Source organism: Prosopis cineraria, unplaced genomic scaffold (assembly GCF_029017545.1).
Source record: "Prosopis cineraria cultivar Desert tree isolate PC_DT_omini unplaced genomic scaffold, ASM2901754v1 PC1, whole genome shotgun sequence".
NCBI classification, from domain to species: Eukaryota; Viridiplantae; Streptophyta; class Magnoliopsida; order Fabales; family Fabaceae; genus Prosopis; species Prosopis cineraria.
In genome coordinates, this window is record NW_026555332.1 from 52,626,728 (window position 1) to 52,644,748 (window position 18,021).

The 18,021-nt window shown below is 36.6% G+C and overlaps 3 protein-coding genes across 3 annotated transcripts; all 3 read left to right on the forward strand.

Annotated features, from left to right (window-relative positions):
- The first annotated feature begins 1,190 nt into the window (after positions 1-1,190).
- Positions 1,191-6,297, forward strand: LOC129317770 (5-methyltetrahydropteroyltriglutamate--homocysteine methyltransferase). The gene is made up of 12 exons (XM_054962145.1): positions 1,191-1,346; positions 2,335-2,688; positions 2,797-2,884; positions 3,244-3,371; positions 3,461-3,852; positions 3,937-4,100; positions 4,352-4,432; positions 4,526-4,692; positions 4,799-4,904; positions 4,999-5,249; positions 5,366-5,567; positions 5,666-6,297. The coding sequence occupies exons 2-12, from the start codon at positions 2,339-2,341 to the stop codon at positions 6,032-6,034; spliced, it is 2,298 nt and encodes a 765-aa protein (XP_054818120.1). The 5' UTR covers positions 1,191-1,346; positions 2,335-2,338; the 3' UTR covers positions 6,035-6,297.
- A 1,794-nt stretch (positions 6,298-8,091) lies between these two features.
- On the forward strand, positions 8,092-9,119 carry LOC129317776 (blue copper protein 1a-like). The gene is made up of 2 exons (XM_054962154.1): positions 8,092-8,489; positions 8,599-9,119. Exons 1-2 carry the CDS (start codon positions 8,324-8,326, stop codon positions 8,961-8,963), a joined length of 531 nt encoding a protein of 176 aa, XP_054818129.1. The 5' UTR covers positions 8,092-8,323; the 3' UTR covers positions 8,964-9,119.
- A 1,510-nt stretch (positions 9,120-10,629) lies between these two features.
- Positions 10,630-11,417, forward strand: LOC129304699 (blue copper protein 1a-like). Its single transcript, XM_054944456.1, has 2 exons — positions 10,630-10,840; positions 10,930-11,417. The coding sequence occupies exons 1-2, from the start codon at positions 10,675-10,677 to the stop codon at positions 11,304-11,306; spliced, it is 543 nt and encodes a 180-aa protein (XP_054800431.1). The 5' UTR covers positions 10,630-10,674; the 3' UTR covers positions 11,307-11,417.
- Positions 11,418-18,021: the final 6,604 nt, after the last annotated feature.

The following is an 18,021-nucleotide window of genomic DNA, read 5'->3' on the forward strand; positions in this document are numbered from 1 at the left end:
TTTTTAACATTTTTGCCGACTCATGTGTCCCATAGGATCTCCAGTGGCTTTAAAAACTACAATCACGCCCGTAGAAATGAAACTCCCGAATACTGCCATTTTTTTTTTTTGGGAATGAAACTGAAACATGCAATACACCAAATAGTACCATTTTCCAATCCACCAAAATCTCCCATGCCGTCGGAAAAAAAAAAAAAAAATCCCGCCCGGTGCTGCATAAAGTAAGCTCATTATTAATAATTAATTGAAAGCATTTTTTTCATTTTTCTTATTAATAAAAATTTAAAAATTAAAATTGGATTAACATAAATTTATTATAACAATATAATAGGTATATGCTTTACTTAAAGAATTTTACATTTCTTCATAAAAATTCATGTTAAAAACTCATATTCCCTTTGTTAAAAAATGTAAGGCATTTTTTGAAGAATTTGATATTAAAAAATATAAAACATTTTTAATCTTTCGAGATGTAATTATTGACTGTTTTTTCAAAAGTGCCCTAATTGATAATGACTTTATATTTATTATAGATTGTTTAATAGGAGTAAATATGAAAAGATAGGGTTAATTAGAAAGTAGGTAACTACTTTATTAGGGTGAGATTCGGTTAAAAATACCTTATATTTTTTAATAGAGGAAGCATATTGATTACAAGCAAGGGTTTTTGTTTTATTTTAATCTTAATTAAAAAAACGAATGTTTCAATAGCTAATTTGAGTCAGAAGTTAATTTAGATCTATTTGAAATTTGAAAAAATGTAACTTTAAATTTCTGCTTTTTAATCAAATTTTGCTATAAATTCTCAAATTTTTTTTAATGTTATAGGTTCTACAATTTTATTTTTCAATATTCTGAAAGACCTACAATATTAAAAAAATAAAAGGATAGACTGCACTTCATTCCTTTCTAATGTTAGGAACGCAGCCTTGGGCTAAAAAGGGAAAGGGCAATAAAACTTTTTACAATTTTTTCCAGCATATACGCTGGAAAATAATGGGAGATAAAAACCTCCTGTGACCCCCTGCTGCCTCACCACCCTTGAAGGGTGGCTCTGAACTGATTTAGAACATAGAAAAAATATAAAGACTTATAATAAAATTTCAATAAAATACGGGGACTTAAAATTATAATTTACCTTAGAATTTAAATATCTCTCAAAAAATAAGCGTGGAATTATTAATGAAAAACGAAAATGGTAATAGAACTGATCTCAGATCTAACTTTTGCCCGAACTGGCTATAAATAATCCCAAGGCCGCCCCTGGTTGTTCGCGCTGAGCTCTCTGCTTCTATCTATCGCTGCCTCATCTCAGAAGCGAGAACTAGTCTCCATTTACCCGAAAGGTATGAGATCCTTACCCCCCTTCATCTCAATTTCTGTGGCGAGTTTCATTCTGATTCTCTTTCACAGTCCATTCTAAATCTTCTCCACCGTGTGGCACGTTCTTAAATTTGATGAAGACCTGCTGAATCATTGATTCTTGATTCCCTGTACCTTGCACATTTCTACCATTACATACCTCAACTGTTTTCTTTCCACCGAGATCTATTGCTAATTTAGTAGATTCCGTCAACTTTTACTTGCATACTTAAAGACTCTGCTGTTTTACTGATGTATGCATCGTTTTTCTTATTTGAATTCACATTCTTTCCACCTGAGCCGTGCGATAGCTGTTGGTAATCTGTCTTGCAAATTAGATCTCAGATCTGTTCCTTTTAGTCAGCCTGATGTCTAGATCTAACATGGTTTCGCTCTTCATAGTGGATCTGTCTATTCATCCTTCGGTTTCGTTAATATACTTGGAACATCATGATGATGGCGCTGCAATTAAATGTTAGATAAGATCATTTTCGATTTACTGATTTAAGATTCTTCTCAACTCCAAATGGGCCCTGTTTAAATATGAATTAGCTACTGCGTACTATGCTCTGCTCCATGCTATCCTGTTCATTTTTAATTCATTGCATTTACTTTCACCATGATTTTGTTTGATAAACTTCTCATTTCGTCCCCTTCCAAACGTTATCTGTTTACGTACCTAAGCTTCATTTCAGATGTCTTTTGCTTGGTTTCCATATCTCATGACTAGACAACTTCCAAATGATATATTTTCTTGCGAGTTCATAGTAGTAACTGTAATTCTTACCTTATGCTTTCCAAGTTATATTATATATATCCTTAAACTTCATTGCGTGATGATTTTATTACTCTTTCTTTTCTCCTTTTGTTTTAAATGGTGTTAAAATCCGTTAAGCAACCAGTGATTCTTCCGTTATGAGCTTTTGAATCTCGTCAACTGAGTTTCATGTGCAATTTGACCTGATGTACCAGAACAATGGCATCCCATATTGTCGGATATCCTCGCATGGGCCCCAAGAGAGAGCTCAAGTTTGCTCTGGAGTCATTCTGGGATGGGAAGAGCAGCGCTGAAGATTTGAAAAAGGTGGCCGCTGATCTCAGGGCATCAATCTGGAAGCAGATGGCTGATGCTGGGATCAAGTACATCCCCAGCAACACATTTTCTTTCTATGATCAGGTGCTCGATGCTACTGCCCTGCTTGGTGCTGTTCCACCTAGATATGGATGGACTGGTGGGGAGATTGGATTTGATACCTACTTCTCCATGGCCAGAGGTAATGCATCAGTACCTGCAATGGAGATGACCAAATGGTTCGACACCAACTAGTAAGTGATGGCTCATACTACGTTCTACATTGTATTTCAATCTTCAACTAAACTATTATTTGATAGCTGTCAGCTAAGAACTAATCTATTGTAAATGAATTGGTGCAGTCACTTTATTGTCCCTGAATTGGGACCTGACGTAAACTTCTCTTATGCTTCTCACAAAGCTGTGGACGAGTACAAGGAAGCCAAAGCTGTATGTCTTTCTATTATCTAGTGTCTGACATTAATTTTTACTTTGAAATCAGAGGTTAGGTGCTGTGAGCCTATTTGAGTTCCAAGAAGCATGGTATGAGAGTATATCAGGTATCTGGTTCAGGCTCGTGGAATCTTAGTTGAAGGGATCTTAAGTGCTGGCTAACTTGATAGAAATAATTGTGCTAGTTTGCTCCTACCTATATCTTTCTTATGATGGTAGGTCAATCAAGAGTTTGACAGAGAAGTGTTTTGTTGATGCTCTTGTGTCAGCAGTGTTTGGGTCATTATGATAAGATCTTTACTTCATGCATTCATATATATTATCCTTGTTGTTGAATATTTGATTTCTTCTTGTAGCTTGGAGTAGATACGGTTCCAGTCCTGATTGGTCCCGTCTCATACTTGTTGCTCTCCAAACCTGCAAAGGGTGTTGAGAAAACCTTTTCTCTTCTCTCTCTCCTTCCAAAAATCCTTGCTATTTACAAGTAAGAACCTTGAACTGTATAAAGCGATTAATTTCTTGCCCCAGATGATCAAACCCTTGGATTTCTCTAACTTATAATAATGAACTCAGGGAAGTTATAGCTGATCTTAAGGCCGCTGGTGCTTCATGGATCCAGTTTGATGAACCAACCCTTGTTTTGGACCTTGATCCCCACAAGCTCCAAGCATTTTCTGAAGCATACTCGGAACTTGAATCTTCTTTATCTGGATTGAATGTCCTGATTGAAACCTACTTTGCTGATATCCCTGCCGATGCTTACAAGACCCTCACTTCTCTCAAGGGTGTCACAGCTTATGGATTAGATCTTGTCCGTGGAACTCAGACCCTTAATTTGATCAAGGCTGGGTTCCCCAGCGGAAAGTACCTCTTTGCTGGAGTGGTTGATGGAAGGAACATCTGGGCTAATGATCTTGCTGCTTCTCTAAGTTTACTACATGATCTTGAGGGCATTGTTGGCAAAGGTTATTATTAAATGTATTCATGGAATAAGATGGCGTATGTCCAATATCGTATCCTGATATATCTTTTCCCTGAATCTTATGCAGACAAACTTGTTGTGTCCACCTCCTGCTCGCTTCTTCACACTGCTGTTGATCTTGTAAATGAGACCAAGCTTGATGATGAGATCAAGTCATGGCTAGCCTTTGCTGCCCAGAAAATTGTTGAAGTTAATGCATTGGCCAAGGCACTGTCTGGTGGAAAAGATGAGGTAGCTTCAATTCTTTCAGTTTTAGTATGAACTTGATAAAAACTAGATATTAAGTTCCTCCTTGTCTTTGCTTGAGTATGAAGTTGGAAATGTTGTTAGAGTTTTATTGTCAAATGACATTATCACTCGACTGGAAATGTGATGATGAAAATTCTTCTTAGGAGCTTTGATTTAGATCTTAGTATTGTGTTATTCCTGTTTGTTTCGTTATCCCATTTCCTGAATAACTCTTCTTCTGATTCCATTTTCAGGCCTTCTTCTCTGCTAATGCAGCAGCTCTGGCTTCAAGGAAGTCCTCTCCAAGAGTGACCAATGAGGCCGTTCAGAAGGCTGTGAGTTTTCCTTTTTGCCCCAGCTGGGTTCATCTGGTTTCATTGGAAGTAATTAGTCTGCTCCTTCTAACGACTCTTTACTTGCCTTGTCAGGTTGCTTCATTGAAGGGTTCTGAACACCGCCGTGCCACTAATGTTAGTGCCAGGCTGGATGCTCAACAAAAGAAGCTTAACCTTCCAATCCTCCCAACCACTACTATTGGCTCCTTCCCTCAGACTGTAGAGCTGAGGAGGGTACGCCGAGAATACAAGGCTAACAAGTGAGAAGCCATTTCATTTAATCTCTGGCCTTTGAGGGGGGTGGCCCTGCCCTGCTTTCTTCATCACATGTCTGTCATTTAATTATCCTAATTTTTATTTCTTCAGGATCTCCGAGGAAGAGTATGTTAAGTTCATTAGAGAAGAAATCCGCAAAGTTGTTGAACTTCAAGAAGAGCTTGATATTGATGTCCTGGTACATGGGGAACCAGAGGTTAGCTCTTACTTTCACATATTGACAAGAAATCAATGCACCAAGTGAAGATAAAGTGATTCACTTCCCCTAATTCAAATGCCTTTGAATGCAGAGAAACGATATGGTTGAGTACTTTGGCGAGCAGTTGGCTGGCTTTGCCTTCACTGTTAATGGGTGGGTGCAGTCTTACGGATCTCGTTGCGTGAAGCCACCAATCATCTATGGTGATGTGAGCCGCCCAAAAGCTATGACCGTGGTCTGGTCATCTATGGCTCAGAGCATGACCAAGCGCCCAATGAAGGGAATGCTTACTGGTCCTGTCACCATTCTGAACTGGTCCTTTGTTAGAAACGACCAGCCCAGGTACAAACGCGAGACCTGTTATAAGATGTTGTGGGGAAATGAAAAAGAAAAAGACTTGTCATCTTGTAATTAATTTATAGTTAGATGGCTGACATGATACGTAAATTTATTTGCAGATCTGAGACTACCTATCAGATTGCCTTGGCTATTAAGGAGGAAGTAGAAGATCTTGAGAAGGCCGGCATCAGCGTGATCCAAATTGACGAGGCTGCTTTGAGAGAGGGATTGCCTCTGAGGAAGTCGGAGCAAGCTCACTACTTGGACTGGGCTGTCCACTCCTTCAGGATCACCAACGTTGGTGTGAAGGACACTACTCAGGTATTTTGCCGATCAGATATAAACGAGTTACAATCTGTTTCCTCTTCACATCTTCATCTTGTAAGCTGCATGATTCTAATGTGAACAATGGAACGCAGATCCACACCCACATGTGCTACTCCCACTTCAACGACATCATCCACTCAATTATTGACATGGATGCTGATGTGATCACCATTGAGAACTCTCGTTCCGATGAGAAGCTTCTCTCAGTGTTCCGCGAAGGAGTGAAATACGGTGCCGGAATTGGCCCTGGTGTGTATGACATTCACTCTCCCAGGATTCCACCAACGGAGGAAATTGCGGATAGGATCAACAAGATGCTCGCAGTGCTGGAGAAGAACATCTTGTGGGTCAACCCTGATTGTGGGCTCAAGACTCGCAAGTACGCTGAGGTGAAGCCAGCCCTTACCAACATGGTTGTTGCCGCCAAAGTCATCCGCAATGAACTCGCCTCTGCCAAGTGAATGGCATAAAGAGAGCAGAATGTCCCTAGGTACACCGGTTCTGCTTCATCTAAAGAAAAAGAAAAGGAGTACAAGAAGTAAAGAACGGGGGAAATTTATACGTGTTGTTGCAATAACCGTGTGATGAATATTTAGGTGTTTAGTATGCGCTTCTTCGCCTCCGGGTTCGTGTTCTCGAAATATTTTATATTTTTTGTTGCTTGGCCAATGGCCTCAATTCTTATTGAATTGCAATTTACCAGTTTCGCGGTAATAACCGCGTATATCTTGACTCGTCTAAAAACTAAATATATTGATATTAAAAAAGCTAATTATATTACTAGCCAAAAAATAAAAATGATAGAACAATGATGCCTGCTGAAACTGTTATCTCGTAAGACAACACGTTTAACAGCCTTTTTGAAAACGAAACATTTTAAATCTCAAAAACATGGACTTTAGATCACTTACTTATTCCACGAGGAATTTTCCGAGTCCTGACAATCGTTACCTCTAGACTTGGCCCCTATTGCGACTTGGGAGAAGCCATTTCATTATTTATATAAGCCGAATGGGAAGGAGTGTAAGGATGATGGATCAAAGGTAAAATAAAATAAATTAGCAGCGTCGGTCTATGAACTAATGTTTGTTCGTTAATGTGTAAATGAGGTTAGCAGATACCACAGGCTTCTTCTCCAGTTCTCCTCGTGGCCGAGTGCCAGGAAATGATGATGTTTGAGACTTGCTTTCCTCCTTAAATGCATCAGCATACTAATCATCCGATATCATGTTAGTCTCTGTTTGAACGTCACACTCCTGTGCTTTACAATGTGAGAGAACCATCCAAATCCTATTTTTAAACTACTTCGCCAGTAAAATGTGTATGGTCTAGGTTTACCGTTCTCTTTGCAAGCCGTTTCACTATTATTATGCTATATGTCCTGGGGGATAATCTATTAAACCATTATTATGCACAGCGGCATAATCGAGTGAGCTATACATGTTTTCCATATAAATTATATGTCTTGTTTGAATTATAAAAAAAATATTACTTGTTATAAATTTAATGTTATGAAAAAAAAACCTACCGACGCTAAAATATTTATGTAGGATTTCCTGTAGACAAGTGAAGGGAAATCTGTTTTCCCATGGATAACTAAATTCAAAGGAAATCTAAATCCCCAAAGGAACTTCGACTCAAAACCTACCAGGCAAAACAATCTCGGGTTGATTTAGGAAAAAGAGTCCCTCAAGTAAGTATGAACATACAGTTCATATAGGTTGCAAAGAATATGGGTTAGATTGTGTTTGATTTATTTTTATGTATAAGAAAAATTTTAAATTCAACCCAACTCTTGTAAATTGGTAGGTTAGATGAGCCAACTCATCAATCCATTTATTTATTTTTTGCATGATTTTTTTAAAATTACACCTAAACCAGAAATTCTAACATGATATTCTAAGCAACTAAAAACAACATCTACATTATAAAAGTATGAGATTGATCGATTCTATAATGATCATTTCTATTCTGTTTGTCTTCTGGGGCTTTGGTGTTAAAACTATTTTTTGTTTTTTGTTTTTTAAAAATAATATAGGTTAAAATAGGTTAACCCTAACTCATTAAGGTACACATTTAATTTACAGATTATCTAGTTCAGACAAAAAATATTTATTTTTATATGAGTCATTCTTTTTTTTTAAATCAACCCGACATTTATGACAAATTATTTAAATCAATTCGATATCTATATAAGACGATCCATATTATCCGCTCTATTCTTGAGCAAATAAATAAGCAAATCCCTTTTTCTCCGATAGGACATTCCTGCGATACAATTATTCAGTCCCATTGAATACCCTCTCCAGCACCACAAAGGAAACAAACGAACTATTTTAGACCTCAGCAAATAAAGAGTTCCTCTTGATTATTCAAGATTTTAGTATTCTGCTCTATCGGAATGCACCAACGTACCAACTATCAACTAAGGGAGAGAAGAATCCCATTTTTTTAAATCACAGAAGGAAAATGCAATCTTAAGTTCTTTAACATTTTTTACCATTTATTTTACCTCAAATCAAACTCCATTGCCGTCTTTAATCTTCATTGGCACAAGGCTAAAGATTCACTAGATCTTGAATAATTCTGATCCGGCCGAGCCGTCCTTAGTCGTCTGTGTCACAATCACATGTGCCTCCACAGCAACACTTTCTTTCCCCTAGAATTCCTATAAATCTGATCAAATTCTCAACACTGCAAACTCAAACACTGATAACGCAATCGAATTACATAGAAAAATATCATCAAGCATGGCTCTTTCTCGTGCCCTCATCGTAGCTCTCCTTACTGCTACCATCTTTCCAACCATTTCCATGGCAACAGACTTCATAGTTGGAGACGGAAAGGGTTGGACAGTGGGGTTCGATTACCAAACCTGGGCTGCAAACAAGGTCTTCCACGTCGGGGACAAACTCAGTAAGTTCGTCAATTCACAATCTCTGTTTTTGCCAAGTACGTTTGCTTCTACACGCGAAGATGGAATAGAAACTGAGTTTTTATTTTTACCTCTGCGCAAATATTGCAGTATTCGAGTATTCTACTGGAGAGCACAATGTGTTCAAAGTGAACGGAACAGACTTCAGGAACTGCACTGTTCCTGCAGCATCTCAGGGATTAACTTCAGGAGAGGATGTGATTGTGCTGGAAACTCCAGGAAGAAAGTGGTACTTATGTGGGGTTGGTGATCACTGTCAAAATGGGCAAAAGCTTTTCGTGAATGTTTTGCCTTCTGAAACACAGGCTCCATCTCCTTCACCTTTGTCATCTGTGTTGCCTGTGACTGTGCCTCGATCTCCATCTCCAGCTCCATGGTCTTCTCCTTCTTCTTCGCCTGTACTTTCCAAATATAGATGGGTTCCTAGGAAGCTAATTGCAATGTTTCAACCCTGATTAATTACTTGGGGCTGTTTTAGCATGTTTCTTGGAGGAAGGTCCTTCTCTGGCCAGCTGCTAGTGCATTAATAATACTCTAATAATACCTTCTGTTTTGTAATTTCAAGAGTTGATTTGGTTTCATGGTAATACGAGTTGCGACATATACCATTAATTCTTACTGTATTTTGATGGATTTTTCCCCACGGATGTATTAAGAAAGTTGATGCCTCTTCCTCTGTTATTGTGATAAAATCTGAGTTCATTTACTTTTGTTGCATTTTAAGAGCGTAAGGGGAAAAAAAGGATTAGTTTAGGCGGCCTTCTCCCAGTAAAGAAAATTGTAGTCTGTCAAACTAAAAACAGGGCTATAATTAGTTCATTTGATGGATGTGTTAAAAAACATCCGTTAAACTAAAAACATAATTTTCCAACAAAAACAAGTACTATTAGCTTAATGTTTTTTGAAGGACCTATACATATCAAGCTTAAATAAAATTATTTTTGAATCTTATACAAATTTACTGAAAGATGATTTGGATCTATATCAAATTAAAATTCGATGGTATAAATCAAAGAGAGGTTTTTCTTTTATGGCAATGGAAAGTACAGGTAATAATATGATCGCCAGCTTTAAGCAATAACATGTACTACTTGTAATCGAGTTTTTCACATAGGCCTGCAACATCCCATTGCGGACATCTTAACCGAATAAGTAAATGTAACTTTACAGATAAGAGCGCGCGCACATTACTGTAATTGAATATAAACTAAAATAATGACTGTTAGCATATCAGGTTAAGTGCACTGAGTGTATTGTGGGCCTAAAGCCCAGGCCCGATAGCGTAGTGGAAATCATGCTCAGTTAATATCAGTTGTAAACTTGTAATTAATGCACACCACCAACAAAAATTACCCTAGTGGGTCAGAATTTGATCAATAATCCATAAAATCTTAAGTTTAAAGTTCACCGGTAATACGAAGAGTTTGTTAGTAATTTATAAGTACCTTATTAAGTGCTTATTGAGAGAGCATGCTTCAATCCCGTTGAGCTTCTGAAACTCAATTTTAATAAACTTTTTTCTACCCAAAAAAAAAAAATCTATTGATTGAGTATTTGGATAAATTTTGAATGAAGTTTCTCAATCCTTTTTGATTGAATCGAAGCCTTGTAATGAGCAATGACAGCAATTTTATTTTTTCTTTCTTTTTTTTTTTTTAAGAAAAACTATGTGCCCAATCCTTGTTGATATAAAATTTTTAGATGGATCAACTAGCAAGAAGTTGATCAAGCTTAACTAGAAATGTGATATTTAAATTTTGATTGTACGTAGTTGTGATGAATTCTTGACGGGAGACATGCTTTAAAGAAATACCCTCAAATTACCCACTGGATTGATCTAAGTTAGAGACTTGAGATGCCAAGTTCAAAATAATATTAAACCGTTTTCCCTAAGCCAATCAAACCTGGTACCCCAAACCGTGTTTATATAAGAAACGTTTGCATTAAGCCTACTTAAGATTCGACGGTCGGAAGCATTCTTATTCGGCAAAGCCGTCCTTGGTCGTCCGCGTCACCATCAAGATCACTCTCGAAAGCAACACTCGCACTCAGCCTCTTGAAAGCTATAAATTTGATCACACTCTCAATAAACTCTCATAACTCCCAAAGAACAACCGATCATAGAGCTAATTAATTGATCAATCAAGTAGCCATAGTTACAGAAGCATGCCTCTCCCTCGTGCTCTCATCCTTGTTGTTCTCGCTACTACCTTCTTCTCAGCCACCTCCTTGGCTAAAGAATTCACCGTCGGAGATGACCATGGCTGGACAATCCACTTCGATTACCAGGCCTGGGCTTCAGACAAGGTCTTCCACGTAGGAGACAAACTCAGTAAGCTCCTCGTTACCAGTACTTGATAATCTTCTTTGTTCTATTTACTTAATCACCGATCTCTCGATGTGAGCAATATTATATTGCAGTATTCAAGTACCCCGCTGGAAAGCACAATGTGTTCAAAGTGAACGGAACAGACTTCAGGAACTGCACGGTCCCTCCAGCATCTCAGGGATTAACTTCAGGAGACGATGTGATTGTGTTGGAAAGTCCAGGCAGGAAATGGTACTTGTGTGGGGTTGCAGCTCACTGCGAGAATGGCCAAAAGCTCTTCATAAATGTGTTGCCTTCTCAAACACAAGCTCCATCTCCGTCACCGGTATCATCTGTGTTGCCCATAACAGTTCCTCCGTCTCCTTCTCCGTCTCCACAGTCGTCGTCTTTATCATCTGCTTCTTCTTCACCTTTAAGTGCCAAATATCGATGGCTGCCCAGGAAGTTAATTGCACTGTTCCAACACTAATCCCCACAGTACATTAATTCCACGCATGTCTGTGGGTTGACAAAATGGCTATTCATCGTTATATGTGTTTCTATGTTCTTTTCCGAAGTTATTGACGAATGTAATCTCTTTTTATTCACTGTGTTATTCAATAAAAATGCTAGTATTCAATTGATAATCTGCTCTGATACGAATCTCAGCGATCGTTACTTTGAATTCTGTATCGGAAATGGTGTGCGGAATTCCTTTGTGATTTGTTGTTTCAAGAAGCGTCTCTCCGACGAAAATGCTTCTTATCATATCAAATTGTTTGACGGTTAAAATGTTAGCATCTGTGTAAGTACGTATAAATTTTTCCCTCTAGCACCAATCTATTTGCTACTTGGGGTTGAATCTGTGATCAGCTAATCAATAAATTTTTCTGATTAAGCGTTAACAACGCACCGTGTTTAGTCAATGAATTCGCAGAATTGAAAGTAATACAAGAAATCTTTGTTAGGTGATGACTAAAGAGCTTGGTTAATTCTTAAATTAGTCTGTACTATAAAAAAATATCTTTTAAAATGTGTTTTTTGAAGTGCTCTTTTAAAAAGCGCTTCTAATAATAGAGGCGAAACCTACCAAAACGCTTAATTAAAAGAGCGCTATTGTATGACAATATTTAGAAGTACTCGTTATCAATAGTGTTTCGAAATTAAATATCAAAATGTAAAAAAAAAAAAAATCTTATCCTTGAAAGTGCTCTTTGAAAGAGCGCTCCTGAATAGTAAACATTTAGGAGCGCTCTTTCAACGAGGGCTCCTAAATGTTATATTAAAAAATAAAAAAAACTAATGAATATTTCATAGTACTTCAAAATAATAATACTATTTAAAAAATTAAAAAAAAATGAACTTTAGGAGCGCTCACCGCTCACTGTGTGAGTGCTCCTAAAATTCAACTATTTCAAAACTAAGCACTCTAAAATGGTTAATGTGAATAATTTTAGAGCGCTCAACATCCGAGTGCTCCTAAATCTTGAGCTTTCGGAGTGCTTAACATTTGAGCTCTCTGAAAGCTTAAAAAAAATTTTAACTTCTTTGCATTGCAGTATACCAAATATAAGGAGGTTAACCTATTGACTTTTCACTTTCAATTTTTGCTCTCATAGTCTCAAGTAACACACAACCTGCTCTCACAGTCCCGATTTGTCGATTGTCATTCACCACCTCACGTCGTTTGTTGCTTTGCGCTATTCACCAATCTGAACATTGAATCTCATGCCTACCCATCGCCAAATTGCAGATCAAAGATAAGATTCACTGCTCGCCAATAAGCTTCATTGCTCACCGCTGCACCAGACCCCTTCCGTCACTGTTGCTTAAGCTGCTCGCCGCCTCGCTGATAAGCTTACACTACTGCCACCTCTCGTTCCTCTTAGTCTCATTGCGTTTGGCCTCATTATATCAAGTCTCTAGTTAAGTTAGAGAAGTCAGATTTGGCATTTCTCAAGTTGTGGTACTCGGATCTGTGTATGATGACTAATGTTACTATACACTCCAGACCATTTCCTGCTGATCATTTAAAGATGATTATAACTATTTCAATAGAAAATGATGCTAAGTTGTTAGTGCAAATAGGAGATGAGGATATATTCATCATTTTTTATGTCGTTAGAACTCATGTGACTTGACCTACAAAACTCATTAAGTTACAGGTATAATAATTAATGGTTCTTTAAAATCATTCATATTTTCTTTCGACCTTACCAATATATTTTACATCTCGTAGTCCTCAAAATCTAAAGAAGATAGAGTTTTATGTAAAGCACTGGCTAGCCCGAATAAGCCGAAAAAAAATTAGGGCCGAGCTTAATATTTTAAAAAAAAACTGATACTTCGAGCCTATTCGGGCTACTCGAATAAGCCCGAATACCCGTTTTGTCATTATTTTTTTTTTAAATGGAGCCAGCTGCCTGCTACACAGGAAGACACGCTGGCACCAAGAATTAGGAAATAAGTGAGCGAGCGAGGTGAGGGTTGAGGTTTGGAGTCCGCTGACTGGTTGAGATTGAATCAGATTACCAAAAATTTGAGAGTGAGAGGCGAGATGGCGAGACTCGAGAGATAAGAAAACCCTAAAGAATCTTCACTCTTCATATTGAAGTTTCAAACCATCGAGCCATCGATTGATCAAAGTCGGAGCACGTTCTGAATCTTCAGATCCAGTAAGCATCTTCACTGAATCATTATCTTACTTCTCCAGTTCTCCTCACGTTACTAAACTACCTGAATCACTACTTGCTAACAGACCCATCGGCAGAAGGCAATCATTGGCATTCCTATTCCTCATTGGACTTCGTCGGCCTACTCGCGTAGTCTCACTCTCAATCTCTCTTAGACTACACAATCGCTCGTAATCTCTCATTGTCTCACACTCAAGCTTCATCCAGACTCCGGACTAGAAAGATTAAAACCCACTGGCAAAACGAGCTTCGTCCAGACCAAAACCCCCTAGCATAACAAGCTCCGTCAAATTGTCCAAACCAAAACAGCAAAACCCACTAGCAAGGTTTTCTTCCTCTTCTTCTTTCTTTTTCTCTCATGCGTACTATTATGCTCTGTTTTGATCTGAGTCTGCCTCTGAGTTGTTTAAAGTTCCTGTTCTTGCTGTTCTTGCTTAAGGTTGTTTTTTAGCTAGCTTTTCCTTTGAGTTTGCCTCTGGTTGTGTTTGGTTAAGTTTATTTTTAAGCTATCTGAGACTACCTTTGTGGCTTTGCATGAATTTTAATGGTTGTGTTGTTATGTGAAATTGAATATTTTAAGCTATTTGAGATTGCCTCTGGTTGTGTTAACTTTTAATGAAGGCATAAATGCATAGTATGTTAAATTAATGTTTAATTTTCAATTTTATGCAGTGAAACATGTCTTTTAGCCAAAGGAAGAAAAATAATGAAAATGTGTGTGGTAGTTCTAGTAGTAAGGTAGATGATAATGTGCGTGGCAAGGGTAAAGTAGTTGATATTTTTCCCTCTCAAAAAATTAATGAGAAAAAATTACTTGCCTCTGCAATTAAATTAGCTACCTCAGCAAGTAAGTGCCTCTGCAAATAAGAAGTCTGTTGGTTCTGGTAATTCTAGTAAAAGAACAAGTTCTGAGAAAGAAGTGAAGCCACCTGTTGCTAAAAAAATCAAAAACCTGTACATCTGATGTTTGAAAGTCATTTTCTAGAATTATAGTTGATGGGAAAGTAAAAGCCATCTGTAATGGTTGTAATAAAGACCTAGCAGGATCTGGGGCTTATGGCACATCTCATTTAGTATGACATGTTAAAAATTGTCCCCAACTTACTAAGTATCATGATATTAGAGTGATGATGATAGACAAAGAAGGAAAATTGAGGTCTAGGAAGCTTAATGATAAGCATGTGCGAGAGGTTTTATCTATGATGATAATTGAACATGATTTGCCTTATTTCATGGTTGAATATAAATGGTTCAAGTATTATTCTTTTACGTTGAATCCTAGTATAAAGTGCATTACTCGAAAAACAGTTGTGTCTGATGTTACAAAAGTCTATTAAGGACATAAAGAGGTATTGAAGCAAAGATTGTTGAAAAGTGTTGGTAGAATTTGTTTAACATCTGATTGTTGGACTGCTATAACCTCTGAAGGTTATTTATGCTTGACTGCTCATTTTGTTAATGAAAATTAGAGATTGAATAGTAAAATACTTTCTTTTTGTAAGATGGAGCCTCCACATTCCGAAAAAGAATTAGCTAAAAAAGTTTATGATTGTTTGATTGATTGGGGGATTACTAAGAAAGTATTTTCTATCACTTTAGATAATGCCTCTGTAAATGATAATATGCAAGAAATTTTGAAACAAAGGTTAGCTTTGCAAGATAATAGGTTGATTTGTAATGGAGAATTTTTTCATCAAAGGTGTTATGCCCATATCTTAAATTTAATAATTCAAGAGGGCTTAAAAGTGACAAGTGCTACTCTAAACAAGATTAGAGATAGCATTAAGTATGTCAAACAATCAGAGGTAAGGGTAATTGCTTTTAAAAAATGTGTTGAACAGGTTGGTCGCATTGATAGTTCAATTGGCTTAAGGATGGATGTGCCTAGTAGATGGAATTCTACTTTTGCAATGCTTGAGAGTGGATTACAATATCATCGAGCTTTTACTAGCTTTGCATGTGTTGATAATAATTTTACTCATTGCCCAACATATGAAGAGTGGAGGAGAGGAGAAGAGATGTGTAATTTCTTGAGGCCATTTAATGTGATGACAAGGTTGATGTCTGGGACATCTTATCCCACTTCGAACTTGTATTTCGCTCGAGTATCAAAGATTCAGATCTTGTTAGGTGATAATATGGTAAATGGTGATCCCGTGATGCAAGAAATGGCCCAAAGATTGAAAAAAATTTGACAAGTATTAGAATGATTATAGTACTATCCTTGCAATTGCAGCTGTGCTTGATCTACGAATGAAGATTTAAATGATACAGTACATGTATGCAAGGATTGATCCTATAAATTGCCCTGCCAAGATTGGGAGCATTCAAAGCAAGTTGAGATATATTTTTAATCAATACAAAGAGATGGATGCTCTTTCCTCATATCTTAGATCAAGTTCAACAATTCTAATACAAGCAAATCAAGCTCAATCCTCTACGACTTCTAGTGTTTCAGCTTCAACCATGAGTAGCAATATTCTAGGAGTTTTAGGTGTAAGTTTAATTTCATGTTATTATTAAATATATTGTTTTATTTTAATTTATTAGTTGGTATTTTATTAAATTTTTACATGTTGTAGGATTGGATTAATTATACAAGCATGGATGTTATATCTATTGGAAAGTCTGAGCTTGAATTTTATTTGGATGAGGCAATACTTCAACCCCAGGCATATCAAGATTTAGATGTTCTCAATTGATGGAACACTAATGAGGGTAGATTTTCTATCCTTTCAAAGATGGCAGCCAATATCCTTAGCGTTCCTATCACTACAATGGCAAGTGAATCGGCTTTTAGCATTGGCTCACGTGTTCTCACCAAATATCAGAGCAGTCTTCTTCCTTCTAATTTTCAAGCTCTTATTTGCACTCGTAATTGGTTAAGTGGTTTTCAATATGATGGTAATATAAATTTAAAATATATGATTATTTTGTTATATAATTATTAAGTAAAATTCGATTTCATTCAATTATAATTGAAAAAAATTTTCATTGTTGTCTTGTTGCAGATAGTGAAGAGAAAGAAAGGATTGAGGGAGAAGAGGTAGTGGAAGAGGAAGAGGGGGAGGGGGAGGAGGAGGGAGAGGAAGAGGAGGAATCACTTGGACCAAATCTAAATATGGATTTGTCTGCCATTAAGAGTGCAAATGTAGTTTTGGATTATGATGAGGAACAGGAAGAGCCACAAGATTTGGATTTAGCTTGACTTTTATTTGTATTGTTGATTATTGTTATGTTTTAACTATAATGTCATGTTGAATGTGTTGTTATTTTGTTGGATTATTTATTTTGGATGTTAAACTTGTATGATGATCTTGCTCTTGCTTTGTTAGTTTAGATGGTTAAAAAAAATAGTATCAATGAATGCATATTGAATTATTATTTTGATGCAATTAAGTGAGGAAAAAATCATCAACATTGCCCCAAAGAAAAAATTATATCAAACGGGTATTCGAGCTAGCCTGAAACCCGAAATAATTTAGGCCGGGCTTGTTAATTCGAGCTTATAAGAATAGCAGTATATTCAGGTTTAGGCTTATTCGGGTCAGGCCTATTGGAGCTTGGCCCGAATAGGCCCGGCCCGCCCGAATTTTCGACTCTAGTTTTATGGTATAAAACCAGATACATTGATTCTCTGCACAAATACATAAAAAATATAAAACATTATTCATGCATTGTAAAGAGTGTATATTATTTTTGAAGTATTGAAGAGAGAGTTTATCAAATTAAATTTCATGCATACACACATACAGGACCATATTTAGTTTTTCAACTTTTTTCAAGAAATTAAGTAGTTTATTTAAAATAAATAGTCTTCCACATGAACAGAATCAATGGCTATTCTGTTAAAAAATAAAAGATAAGTATAGCTGTTATTAAAAAAAAAAATTAAGGGTTGAATTCTAAAGGGGCTTATTAGGATTAAGCCATGTCTCTAGACTTAAAAGAATATTTAGATATGTACTTATATTATTCATCAATGAGATTTTTACATCAATGGTGAAATTTAAATTCATAATCCTATAAATTATGAAATAAATTCTTATTAATTGAACTAATTTTTATTAACAAAGAATAGGTATTTAGTAGAAATACAGTGCTAGACAGGGATTTAAATAGTTTGGAGATATGTGAATTTCTATGAAGTTTTATTGTTTTAGTATTTTTTATCATTTTATTACTTGTTTATAAAATATGAAATATCTCCTCCCTTTCTTTTAAAGGTAAATTACTAAATTTCATGGAAATTCAAATACGCAGGGCAAACTCATGGAAAAGGCACGCTTAATACTCAATTGTTGTTCAATATCATAAAGAGAAGCAGGCTTTGGATTTTGCAGGCTGCACTGGAGGTGCCTAGTGCGAATAGCCCGATTCGTTGATGCTCGGCCCGGTAGGCCTATTTTAATTGTTCTCACGGATTTCAGTGTCTACAAGCTTTAATTTCTATGGGAATTTTTTTTTAAATAGTTTTACTATTTCCAAGTTTGAGTTTGTTATTCCTCTTTC

What these genes read in the sequence shown, in the direction of transcription:
- LOC129317776 (XM_054962154.1), top strand. Translation starts at nt 8,324, where the DNA reads ATGGCTCTTTCTCGTGCCCTCATCGTAGCTCTCCTTACTGCTACCATC. An exon ending in CCACGTCGGGGACAAACTCA is followed by an intron (nt 8,490 to 8,598) that starts GTAAGTTCGTCA and finishes CAAATATTGCAG; the next exon opens with TATTCGAGTATTCTACTGGA.
- LOC129304699 (XM_054944456.1), top strand. Translation starts at nt 10,675, where the DNA reads ATGCCTCTCCCTCGTGCTCTCATCCTTGTTGTTCTCGCTACTACCTTC. An exon ending in CCACGTAGGAGACAAACTCA is followed by an intron (nt 10,841 to 10,929) that starts GTAAGCTCCTCG and finishes ATTATATTGCAG; the next exon opens with TATTCAAGTACCCCGCTGGA.
- LOC129317770 (XM_054962145.1), top strand. Translation starts at nt 2,339, where the DNA reads ATGGCATCCCATATTGTCGGATATCCTCGCATGGGCCCCAAGAGAGAG. An exon ending in AGTACAAGGAAGCCAAAGCT is followed by an intron (nt 2,885 to 3,243) that starts GTATGTCTTTCT and finishes TTCTTCTTGTAG; the next exon opens with CTTGGAGTAGATACGGTTCC. An exon ending in ATGAGGCCGTTCAGAAGGCT is followed by an intron (nt 4,433 to 4,525) that starts GTGAGTTTTCCT and finishes TTGCCTTGTCAG; the next exon opens with GTTGCTTCATTGAAGGGTTC.